Raw genomic sequence first — 13277 nt, 5'->3', positions numbered from 1 at the left:
GCACTGACTTAATAAGCACCAACGAGTTCATGGTAGACAAATGATAGAGAAACACTGCTTCCAGTTTCGGCAGAGATTTTTTTCTCGGTGAGATACCTACACATGCTATGAATTTATTTAGCTACATTAGTACTAGTAATGTACATTTTTTTTAGGTTTCAGCTTGTTGTAGAGAAAAGTAAAAAACACTCAGGCTGAACATCCCTCACCCTAACTTAATGTTCCAAAATTCAAAACCTTTTCTGTGCCAACATGTCACCCCCATGTGGAAAATTCCACACGATGAAACTGTTTCATGCACAAAAAAAAAAAAAAATACAAAAAACATTGAGTAAAATTACCTTCAGGCTATAAGTATAAAGCATATGCAGAAAATCAGTGAATACAATGTTTACACTTGAGTTCCATCTTCTAGATGTCTCATTGTGTATGTGCATATAGTCCAAAATCAGAAAAATATATCTGAAATCTGAAACACTTCTGGTCTCAAATAGTTTGGATCAGGATTACTGAGCCTATATCAATTCTTCCTTTCCTCGTAATTTTCTTACTCCAGAAACACATGTTCTTAACTGTAACAAGCATGTTGGAGAACCTCCGTGTATCTTTATCTGCAAAACTGATCTTGGGCGTCCAGGAGCTGTTTTCACAGACTGATTAGCTCCTTGAGGCCTTGCATGTGACGGCTTCCTGGGCCAGTTGCCCCATAACCTGCTGGCTGCCCCTATTTACCTTATGACGTGAGGCATTGAGCCTACGAATATATATTTTTTTAGCCTTTCGTCTACTCAGCACACAATAGAAATCTATGAGCTGTTTGTCAGTTGAATGAATGCATGGTTTGAGTAGCTACTGCCGGAAGCCTAGCTTCTGAGTAGCCTTAACCTCTGCAGTCCGATGTTGATTCACTTGCTCATCACAGCTGTTCTCTGAGCGCCTGCAGCAGGCCTGACTGTGGTGGGCTATTTTCACAGCCCGCATGGGACAGAAGAGACATCACACCTTGAACTGGGCAGGTGTCTCAGGCCTTAAGAGTCCCCTTAGCCACTTCCCACCCAGGGGCAAGAAGTTACCAAATGCGGAAATCACCTAGCTTGAGATGATACAGAAACCTGAATGCTACTGTGACATTGCCCGTTCATCCCCTGCAGGGGCTGTTTGTGAGTTTCAGGCAGTTGTGGGATTTTCTTGTTACTGTCCATCATGACCCTCTTATACTTCCTCAGGAATACATTAAGATACTATTTTAGTGTCCAAAACTGAGGGAGTAAAAGAGCATGGATGTAGTTAATGATTCTTAATCAAATGATTTGATGTCATGATTGTTATAATTGAGTGTATTTTCTTTCACCTTTGATACATGCATACACGCACAAAAGATGCTTTGCCAAGAAAACCCGTTTTTCATTCTTCTTAGTTAACAGTCTTCCTCCAGGAAAGTAAATACGATCACTGTCCATTCCTTGCCTCACTGTCCCTGATTTGGGAACTCAGTGTAGTGGCTAAGTTACGTCTCTGTGGCTCAAAGCCTCATGTGTAAATCAGAGCTTGCTTTATAGTGTGGTGGTGAAATTAATCATTTATTACAAATCATTTAAGACATTGAACAGCCCATAGGACAGTGGCTGGCTCATAGTAAGTGCTCAGAAAATGTTAGCAGCTATCCTTGTTGCTGTTTTATTAGTATTATTTTTATGGTTTTATTTCAAAAGAAATTCCTGTTCATAAAAATAATTTTTATTTTGGTAAATATGCTAAGCAATTAAAGATAATAAAAGCACATCAGATGCTTTATTTGCATAATTACATTAGTTGCCCCTATTAAGATTGTTTTAACTCTCATTTGTTGTTTACTTTTACTAATAATCATTTTGGTTTCTTAGAGCAGCATATTTTTGTGGTTTAAATCCTGTGATACAAAATTGTAGCAGCTTATCCCAATTTCACTGTTAAAAATTACTTTGGAAAAGACTTTTCTGCATATTCTGAGCACTATCACAAATACAGGTTATCGGCTATACCAGTGCAAAAATGCAGCTTGAACTGTTTTCTAGTTACCCTTTTCTTATCTGAGGTGTTTTCCTTCTGACAGCAGGAACCTCTACCCCACCCCCGGCACATCAGTCATCTAGGGAAGGGGCTTTCTGAAGCAATCTTGTTTTGATGCAGGAAAATGACTTTATGCCCTGGTTTGTGGTATAGTTTTATCTGTATTTCTGCCTTTCAGTGCCCAAAGTCAGTTTGTCATTCTTTGTAATAACACTAGACAGGATAGGAATCCCAAAGAAGATAGATAAACTGATTGAGACAGACGTTGAAAATCCTATTGGTGCTAGGCTGCAGGTAATGAATCCTAAGGGTTCTGCAAGCAGTAAGGAGGGAAGTCTGTCTGTGGTGGAGGGTACAAGTGGTGTTCCCCAGCTGTAGCCGGTAGTGACTTGTACAGAAATGAGGTCATCGACCAGCGACCAAGCCTCATCATTGTGTACCCAAATGAAGGAATCTGAAAACTTAAGGAAGGAAGGAAGGCTGAGTCAGTGCTTCCCACAGTGGTTACCTCCATGGCAAAATTTAATCTGTGACTTCGTGAAGATGCCTCTTGGATTAACGGTCCTGTTTAGGTTGAGCAACCACCTTTTGTTTGGTGACTGATCTCCCTTCCCAAGGGCATGGTATCACCCTAGACTGTTTCCTTTCTCTGCCCCCTCTCCTTTTCAATGCTGTATTTGAAGCATGCAGACAAGAATAGACAATAATATAACCACTATTAGTACTCTGCACTAATTTATTAAATAATAATGTTCTGTATTTGCTATAAATCATTTTTTCATTAGAGATGAATGAGGATCTTTATATTTCCTTTCATTTCCCTCCCTTCTCACATAGAAGTAATCACTATGATGAATGCAGTGTCTTGCTTTCCTAAGAATAGTTTTATACTTTTGCTATACATTTTCAAAATATTTATTTATTTGAGAGGCAGAATTACAAATAGAGGGAGAGATAAAGAGAGATTCACTCCCCAAATGGCCACAACTTCCAGAGCTGGGCCATGCCAAAGCCTGGAGCCAGGAGCCTCTTACTGGCCTCCCTTGTGGGTGCAGAGACTCAAACACTTGGGCCATCCTCCACTGCTTTCCCAGGCCATTAGCAGGGACCTGGAAGTGGAGCAGTCTGGACTCGAACTGGTGCCGATATAGGATGCTGGCATTGCAGGTGGAGGCTTAACCTACTAAGCCACAGTGCTGGCCACTTTGCATTTTTGCACCCATCAACATAACCATTATATATTTCTATCTAACAGATTTGAAACCTTAGTTAAATGGTCTCATGCATGTATTATACTGCTTTACATTTTTGTGGCTAATTTTTGAATTGTATCCACTTGGTAGCCATGTGAATATCATTGTTCCTGTTGGATGTGCTTACATTATGGACATTGACATATTATTTATCCATTCTTCTGATTCTGGTCATTTGGGTCATTTGCATTGTTTCCAATTTTTTTGTTACTGTTGACAAACCTACAGTGCACATTATTTTACATTTCTGTTGCACATGTAGGGGGTTTCAGAGTGTGTACCTGAAAGTGGAAATGTTGATTTCATTTCCAAAGTGGTAGTAACTCCCCTCAGTAGTAAATGAGCATTTTCCTTTTCCACACCCTCACTATTCCTTGATGTTGTCAGACTTCATTTTTTCCTATCAGAGCAAGTAAAATGGCGTTGTATTGTGACATTTTAATTTGTATCCCGATTACTGGTGAGTTTCGACATTACTTTGTTATTCATGTTTTTCCTTCTGTAAGTTTCCGGATCATATAAATTAAGCACATTTCAAATTCTTATTTGTTAAAGGTAGGCCAAATATTCTTGTTGAAACAAATCTTGCATTTTGATAATTATCTTTAATGCATTTACTCTGAGAGTAATTTATGTTCCTCTTAATGACAGATGAACGTAAGAGGTGGAAACTGAGCGAGTGAAATATGTCCTGTCCTATGCCCTATTATTTTGTCCCTAAGGTAGAAAAACACGTCCAGGGAAGTGGGTACTTTGCTTTTTAGTTAATATCTGTAATTTCTCTGGTTGAATCATGAGGAAGGTACTGATTTCATTTGCTGCAATTAGGATTAGGCAAATCAGAGGGCACTTCAGAAAGTTCATGGAAAATGAGAATTAAAAGATAAGTGTATCTGTGTCCAAAAATTTTTCAAACCCTTTGTATCATTTTTTAAAAAAGATTTATTTATTTGAAAGAGTTACAGGGAGAGGTAGAGACAGAAAAAGAGAGGTCTTCTATCCACTGGTTCACTCCCCAGATGGCCACAACGGCTGGAGCTGCGCCAATCCGAAGCCAGGAGCCAGGGGCCCAAGAACTTGGGCCATCTTCTATTGCTTTCCCAGGCCATAGCAGAGAACTGGATCGGAACTGGAGCAGCCAGGACTAGAATCTTAGCCCATGTAGGATGCTGGCACTGCAGGCCAGGGCTTTAACCCACTGAGCCACAGCACTGGCCCCACCCGTGTATCATTTTTTTATCATATGTATTTTCATGAATGTTTTGAAGAGCCCACATATCCAGGATTTTAAAAAAATCTACTTGCAAGTAAATTTGCAATTTAATTCTTCACAAACATTTTAAAGGATCCTTGTAGGATAACCTAGAAGATAGCTTTATGTTTACCAAAGAGGGTAAGATGGGGTGGAAGTAAGGTAATGCCGCTAATGAGAGGGTGGTGTTTGGGTCTGAAGATCAGTGCACAGAGGTGGTTAATTATGTATCTATACCCAGAAGGGTGAGAACTGATTCCTGTCTTACTTTATTGGGATGGTTATCCAATGTTTTCTAATCTCTCATATTCTAAAATGCTATTTCTATAAGGGTTGAAGATCTTTTGTTTACTTTCTAACTTTAGAACTCACATTAGTGTATCCCTTGGATTGTGATTACAAATGTTGAAACAAGGGAATCACTGACCTGAGAAATACCAGGTTTTCCTAAATCAACTTCCACAGTAGTAGGTAAACAGTGGGGGAACATGAGTGTCTACTAGAGTTGACTGAATGTGCGGTTAGCCTGCAGCTGTGTTTTCACTTGCATTTCCTGCGCAGGGGACTATCTTTAGTTATGTCCCCCAACAGCATATCACATACTGACCTGCTCTTAAGGTCTCGTCTTTAACATTACCCAAGTGTCCTGGGCTGGCTGTCGGCTGAGAAGCGATCTGGCCCTGTGTTGCTCGCACTGGGTTCCCACGTCCCTTAGCGGTAGCATGTGTCTTTGTCTGATATCTCTTTTTATGTCACCATATAGCTTCCAGGATGTGCTATTGTGTTTTATGAATATTATCATATTATTTACCAGTGTCTCTGTCTGTGGTGAAGTCGTTTGTCCTATGAATCAATAAAACTTAGTGCCGGGATTTTCTAGTCTTGACTCCCTGAAATGTTATTTTTAAATGAACTATTTCATGTGTATTGTGGCTACTCACATCATTAGGCTAAAAAATCTTATGTCTTGTCTGCCGTTTCTTGCTGTCCCCTTTCCGTAGGACTTCTGTAGCTCTGCTGTCTCCCTTCTGGAAGACTTTGACAACATAATGGTAACACCCCCTGCTGCCATTGCTTTTCCTTTCCTTTTTTTTTTTTTTTTTTTTTAAGTTAAGTTTTGTAGCATCACCCCTTGAACATCAAAATGAGAAGCGGGTTTTCCTTCTATAGTTGGTAATAATGATAGTCTTCATTTCACTGTTCCTCACTTGGTGTATGTTTGTAACAGAATCATGAATGCATTAACCATATTCGATGTAATGGAGTTTATTTCTAAAAATTGTCCCCTTTGATTGCCTCATAATCTTCATCCTAAATGCGTATGATATAGAAACCAATAAGAGTCCATGGCCTGGGCTTGGAAGTGTAGACCAGTTCATGCATCTTCATTTTCAGTCCTGGTTTTGAACCCATCTGTTCCTGAGCTCTTGCTTTTCTCTGTGGTAATTTACATCGTCCGTAGAGGAACGCATGACATGCAGATTCTTAGGCCAATGCAAGATAATGAAAACTGTGGTTATGAAACATAGCCTTCTCATTACATCCCACTCACTGGCTCTTCTCAGATTCTTAACACAATGCATCATCTCTATTTTCTTTCTGGTATGGATAAGGTGTTTTTTTGAGCATAGGTCTGGTGCATGCATGTCGTAAGATTTCATCTCGACTGCTTTGCCTGGGCGAGCTAAGAATGCATGTTTTGCATTAAATTACTTATAGGTTTCTGTATCAGGTAGCCAACCCACAACATAAACCCAAGAAGCATTACAATAAAAAAGAGCACACATCTCAGATGTGAATGTAAGTCAACTTGTTTCACTGCCGTTTTAATGGGTAACGTTTTTATATACTGTGAAAATATCCTTAATTGCTATTTACACCTTGGAAATGTTTAGGCTATTAAGTACTTCTTAAATAGGCCGTTTCTCCAATAGTTACATCAGCAAACGAAAGTTTGAAAACTTTTCTGAAACTTCTCAATTTTTCTTGATATTTTTTGGTGTGCAGAGAGCAGGTGAGGATTTAATTTATTTAAAATCTTGAATTATTCCATTTAAAATTATTTTGGAGATATCTTCTGTTTGTTGTAGGGCTTTTATTGTTCAGATGATGATGTAGTTCAGATGGAAAATGATTTACATCAATTATTATATTTTTATGACAAAGTACTAATATACACAAAATATTTTGTTTATCAAGCATTTAAAGTCAAATGAAGATTTTATGATTCAAATTAATGGAAATACCTATCTTTACCATTTTTATCATTCTCATTTTTCTTTAATATTGTCCCATGTTATTAAACTTTCATGAATATGTTTGAACCAGTTGTTATATGCAGACTTTATGGGCACGTTAACATAATATATTGTAAAGCTTCATTATGGGGTGAGAGACACTTGATTTAAGACAAATCAGTGTTTTCTGACAGTTAATGTTATGATTAATTCATTGCCTGCTGAGTTACATTTGCAGTGAGAACTTTATAAAAGATCAAGCAAAACTGGTCAGCAGGTTCTCTTATAATCATACAATTTTCTGTGTGTCTGTAGTCTGCAATCACAACAGACCAGAAGGAGCATCACTTCTGGTTCACATCTGACACTGTTTTAGCTTTGGGAACGTTACTCCATAATTTCCTGACTAGGAGTCATAAACAAAACCCTTTGAGCTGGGTGAGTCGTAGAGCATTACCCACTGGGTTTTGTTGTGTGCCTTTTATTACTTCTTCCAAATCAGTTGTTTTCAGAAGGAGAGTCACAAAACCAGACTCTGGTTTTCCAGATACTTACAGCTCGCCTCTCTACTTAGGAACCCTGAACGCTATGTCTGAGTTACTAGGTGAAGATTTGAAAAGAAGCACTACAAGTAAATGGAGTTCCTGCTGAATGTAGTATTGACTGAGTTCTAATAGAGGAGTAGTCAGTCCTCCCTTGGAAAGACATCTTCCCATTCAATGAGTTGACCGAGGGAGTGGCTGCCAAAGTGAAGGAGACCCAGAGGCATGACAATTGTGTGTGAGGGTGATTTATCAGAAATTTTAAGCTTACTGGATGCATTAGTTGCAAATCATGCAAGAGATCCCTGTAAATTAAGAGTGTCACAGCTTCTTCAGGAGTTTTTAGAGTGTGGACATTTTAGAAATGACAGCAGACTTTTTCTTGGAGAGGCAAGGCCAAAGCAAAGTGCGTTAAAGTGAAGACGTCATGCGTAGGGATTTGCTTTAGATAGCAATGTAGATATGGACTTATGTAATTACTGGGATCTTTCTCTGAGCCACAAGAGTTCAAGCAGGTCCCTCTTAGTCACAAATGCTCCATCAAGAAACCAGATTCTGGGGCTGCCCTTACATACACACACACACCCCTAAGAAGTTAATGTTGCTGCTGGTTATTTCCAATAAGCAGAATAAGTAAAAAGAGAAATTGAGCTACTCTCTAGATACTAATGTAGGTAGAAAGAAGAAAGCTTTAAGATGATAAACGCTGAAAATTATGGGGCAGTTGGAAAGTACTTGGTAAAGTAATTTATACTGAAATATAAATTCCAATTGACTTCTGGATTTCTTAGTTAATGGAGACATTAAATTAAATCTTAGTTTATCTCAACAGATATTTTCTTAGCACTTAGTGTGTGCCAGACACTGTGCTAGGAACTGATTAAAAATGAATGAAACAAAGCTTAACATTTTTTCCAGAAAACAGCAGACATCTGCAAGGGACCATATGTCTGGATTTGCAAGACGTGGTGTCATTCTGTCTGTGTGGCCCTGGCCTAGCCCAGTCTGTGATAATTCTGTAGACTGGTGAACTGCAGCCACCATACCCACCGACATTCAACGTCTGTTGATAATTCTGTCTTTAGTTTCCTCGTGCATTCCCACATGGTGGTGCTTGTTTAGTATTTGGAAAGTCAAGTTACTAAGGAGCTTTTCTTACTCATTTTTTCCTCAACAAATTGAACTGTTTCTTCAAATTAATGTTCCAGGCATTATTCTCAGGGAAGCACAGGAAGCTGGGATCCATTGCAATGTAGCAGAGGAGGTGAGGCCAGTGCCTTTCAGAACAAAGTGTGATGATCAGGCGGTGCACAGAGAACTCGGGGAGAGGCAGCCAGCTGGGTGCATTGGTGATCCTCTGAGGCACAAACACCTGCATTGCTTCCTAAGCAATATGTTGGGAAAAAATCGTAGGTAGTGAGGAACATAATATTTTCTTATTCAAAGAGTTCGTCTTTAGACACAAATAGTTGATGTGCATTTTAGAGTGTCACAACTGTGCTTCAATTTTTAATTCTTTCCTCCAAGCTTCTTTTAGAGTTAAGTGTTTTTCCTTGAATATTGGTTTGTTGTTTAATTTAAAAAATGAAAATATTTTCAGATCATATTCTTTTTAATATTAGTTTATTTGAAAGACAGAGTTACAGAGAGGCAGAGAGAGAGAGAAAAAAAGAGAGAGGTCTTCCATCTGGTGGTTCAGTCCTGAAATGGCCGCAGTGGATGTAACTGAGCCAATTGGAGCCAGGAGCCAGGAGCTTCTTCTGGGTCTCCCATGTGGGTGGAGGGGCCAAAGGATTTGGGCCATCTTCCTCTGCTTTCCCAGGCCATAACAGAAAGCTGGATGGGAAGTGAAGCAGCTGGGACTCGAACCAGCGCCCATATGGGATGCCAGCACTGCAGGCGGTGGCTTTTCCCGCTACATCACAGTGCCAGTCCCTACATCATATTCTTAAGCCTTTGTGATCCCAGCGAATACTTGTTGATGGAGGAGTGTTGCCTGGTAACTGAAATATATACCTTATTAATATTCTAGTTTCTGACCTGTCCCACAGTATAAATCATTTTTATAAGGTTTTTAATCACAGGAAGAGTACAGAGTTGGAGAGATCTGCTTTGTACATCTGCACACAGCTGTCATGTAGAGATCACATCCCATTTCCTTCAAAGTTGAAACCGGATCTGGGTATTCTAGATGACCTGTTGATTCCAAAATTCTTACACATAATTAATTTGCTTTTATTTTCTGTAAAAATCATAACATACATATATTTGTCCCCACAAAGACAACTGTGTTTCTCAGAGTCCTTTATATGATGCTAACGTCAAGGAGTACTGGATAAGCAGTGATAATTAGAGGGCTTGTTAACTTAAGGATTCTGTGGCATAGTTTTTGGAGGATCAAGAGCCATTTGAATACTTTAGGAAAAATAGTTTTGGACTCCCGATGACCACACTGTTGTGACATGGGTTCTCCTGGATGGCTGTTTTTATTAGACCCAAGCAAGTGGAGAGAGAATTGTATTTAAGATGTTAAAGAAACTGAAGGTTGGGAACATATTCGTGGTACACTATTCTAAAAGGTTAGGTTCTTGATGAAGCTGTTATGTACTAATAGCATAGCAGGTGCACTCAGATATTTGTGTTTTGTCCACTTCTGGATGGATAGTCCCTTTTGGAGAGGCTGAAGTTTGATCCATGATCCCAGGTGATCGTATGTAGAGGGGTCAGAGGAAGTACCTAACTGCCTGATGTGTACATTTGGGTTCAGTATCTCATTAACAAGTCCTAATAGACATTCTCCTATTGGTTTCCTACTGGGTGATTTTAATAGACAACAAAGCATTGCCATATTTTCATCCTGTATGTCACCTATGACAGTGTCTGATTTTTAGTGGAAAGTGCTGTGAGTGTGCAGTCCCAGTCCCTGAGGTGAATCTGATCATGGCTTTGCCAGGACTGATGGGGCTGCTTAGGCCTTGTGCAGGCTGCCTGGCCTGCTAGGCTGCTTGGGTGCTTTAAGCTTGATTGTCCCTCTCTGAAGAACATGGGGATAATACTCCTTCCCTTCAGAGTTTTTGTGAGAAAAATAAGAATGAGAAACCCAGGCCCTGGTATATAATAAAATTTTTAAAAGATTTATTTATTTATTTGACAGGCAAAAGTTACAGAGAGACAGATGGGGTGGGGGGTTCTTCCAGCTGCTGGTGCACTCCCTAAACGGCTATGATGGCCAAGGCTGGGCCAGACCTGGAGCCAAGAGCTTCTATAGGGTCTCCCCCATGAGTGGCAGGGGCCCAAGGACTTGGGCCATCTTCTGCTACTTTTCCAGGTGCATTAGCAAGGAGCAGGATTGGAAGTGGAGCAGCCAGGACTCGAAGCTCCACAATAGATTGTTAGCAATCATTGTTGTTCTCCCTCCCTCCCTCCCTCCTTCCCTCCCTTTCTCTCTCTCTCTCTCTCTCTCTTTTTAAAGATTTATTTATTTACATGAAAGAGTTACCCAGAGAGAGAAGGAGAGGCAGAGAGAGGTCTTCCATCCAATGGTTCACTCCCCAATGGGCTGCAGTGGCCGGAACTGCACTGATCCAAAGCCAGGAGCCAGGAGCCTCCTCCGGGTCTCCCACGCAGGTGCAGGGACCCAAGGACTTGGGCCATCTTCTACTGCTATCCCAAGCCATAGCAGAGACCTGGATCAGAAGTGGAGCAGCCAGGACTCAAACTAGCGCCCATATGGGATGTGAGCACTGCAGGGAGTGGCTTTACCCATTATGCCACAGCACCGGCTCCTGTTCCTCTTAAGCTAAATTTTATCCCTTTCTCCCTGCTAGAAATACCTACACCATTTTCCAGGCACATTAAGATAGTTTTATGGATCCATAATTCAACAACAGTTTCTAAAATGAGAACATTTGTTGTAAGATGATAGTAAAATACCTATAGTAAACCTCATTCTGTATAATTTGTAAATCTTGGGAAAAAGCCAGGGGTGGTAGGAGGCTAGGGCTCTTTGTATCATTATCACTGTGAGCGTTCATGAAATATCTTATACCACCAAAACATAAAAACACACATAGAGCTGCCTCTGCGAGTGTATTTTCCTAAGGCCAAAACATGTATTAAATTAACATGTATTATCTGGTGAACAGATAATAACTGGTTTAATTTTATACTGTGTTACAATTCTATGTGTACAATTTTTAAATTTTTTATTATAGCTGATTATTAGAATCAGATTGGGCACTGAATTTATCCCTTGAATATATGGCTAAATAGGCAGTGTTTAGGTCATTGTGAAGAAAATTTTACAAAAATATGAAATTTCTATTTGCCATTTGACTACACCACCACTTTTTTTTTTGGCACTGTGTGATGTTGCCCTGTGGTTCCAGATTTCATACTTGGAGGATCATGCCTTTCACCCCAGAGGAGCATTTGTTACACTCTGGAGTATGCTGGGAAGCATCCGAGAACTCTGCTGAGCAGAACTTTGATCGCTAAAGCTTGTCTCCATGTCCATGCAGTCATGGGAACACACACTCCTCTTAGAAGAAAAGCTCAACAGTCTGTACACACATAGGAACTTGATGAGAAATAGGATTGAATGCAGTTTGAATATTCATGCAGTGAGACTTGGTGTCAGGGGTTGTTGGGATTATTGACCGGAAGCTCACATCAAGCCCTTGTCATTAGGAATCATGGCTTTGCTTTGGCTTTGTTTTCCAGGGCCAGCCAGGGGACCAGGCTGCTCTCTTTGCTGCACAAGCACGGCCCTCCCTCCAACTCCCTCAGTATCCAGGGCTGCAGCAAACACAGGTACCCATGTTTGCTTCTTTGGTGATGCTGGGACTTCTCATTCATTCTCATTCTCATTCTCATTCATTCTCTCTCTCTCTCTGGAGAAAGAAATCAAGTAAATATGATATCAACTCCCTGTGGGATCAGAAGTTAGTTACTTAGAGCTCATAATTGGCATTTCAGGAAAGCATTACCAGTAATTGCAAACAATTCTTAGGATTGACTGATTAAGCAGCATAAAGTATTTTAGAAAACTCTTCAATTAAAAATGTAAATAAATTCAAGCTTCTATATTGATGATGGTAGAAAACTGAAGTGCTTCATCTTGGAGCTACTTATTTTGTTACCATATATAATGATGCAATTCATAATTGAAAATATTGCATTTAAAGATAGCTTCAATGAGGAAATGTATAGAATAAGAAGATAATGGGTCCTGGAATCAGATCTTGGCATAGTTTCTGGCACCTTGCCCACTCTGTGACATTGTACAAGTTAATTTTGAGCTGTAATTTCCTTTTCTGTAAAACAGAGTGGAAGGATGTGAGGATTTAAGACAAATTCTTACACTAGCATATATACTATAAAGAAAGCCAAGGTCAGGGCACTGAGCCCTTCAGCTTTGATCCACTCATGCTGCCTGCCAGAAGTCCGTTACACATCACTCTGACTTCCAAGTCCAAGGCATTCAACTACCTTTAATTGGCATTCTGTTCTGTAAATTGTATCTAGTGATCCAACAGAAGCTTAGGGCTACTTAAGGTCTCAAGATTTAGTGAAATAAATACTCATATTTAATATTGATTAGAAAAAATTTGGTATCCTCTTCTATTTCTTTCTCTAAGGTTTTGTAGTTTTCATCGTAGAGATCTTTAACGTCCTTGGTTAAGTTTATTCCAAGGTATTTGATTGTTTTTGTAGCTATTGTGAATGGGATTGATCTTAGAAGTTCTTCCTCAGCCATGGCATTGCCTGGGTATACAAAGGCTGTTGATTTTTGTGCATTGATTTTATATCCTGCTACTTTGCCAAACTCTTCTATGAGTTCCAGTAGTCTCTTAGTAGAGTTCTTTGGGTCCCCTAAATAAAGAATCATATCATCTGCAAAGAGGGGTAGTTTGAGTTCTTCCTTCCCAATTTGTATTCAGAT

The 13277-nt window shown here is 39.7% G+C and overlaps 1 protein-coding gene across 3 annotated transcripts in view; it reads left to right on the top strand.

Moving 5' to 3' along the window:
* Nucleotides 1-13277, top strand: part of MED12L (mediator complex subunit 12L) — a 347645-nt gene that overhangs the window by 314866 nt on the left and 19502 nt on the right. For all 3 annotated transcript variants that reach the window (XM_062213038.1, XM_062213029.1, XM_062213048.1), the window contains one exon: nucleotides 12056-12145. In XM_062213038.1, coding sequence (XP_062069022.1) covers nucleotides 12056-12145 — 90 coding nt within the window. The remainder of the gene's footprint in view (nucleotides 1-12055; nucleotides 12146-13277) is intronic.

The sequence above is a fragment of the Lepus europaeus genome, chromosome 2 (genome assembly GCF_033115175.1).
Source record: "Lepus europaeus isolate LE1 chromosome 2, mLepTim1.pri, whole genome shotgun sequence".
In the NCBI taxonomy this organism is placed as follows: domain Eukaryota; kingdom Metazoa; phylum Chordata; class Mammalia; order Lagomorpha; family Leporidae; genus Lepus; species Lepus europaeus.
This window is presented reverse-complemented; position numbering and strand designations above follow the sequence as displayed.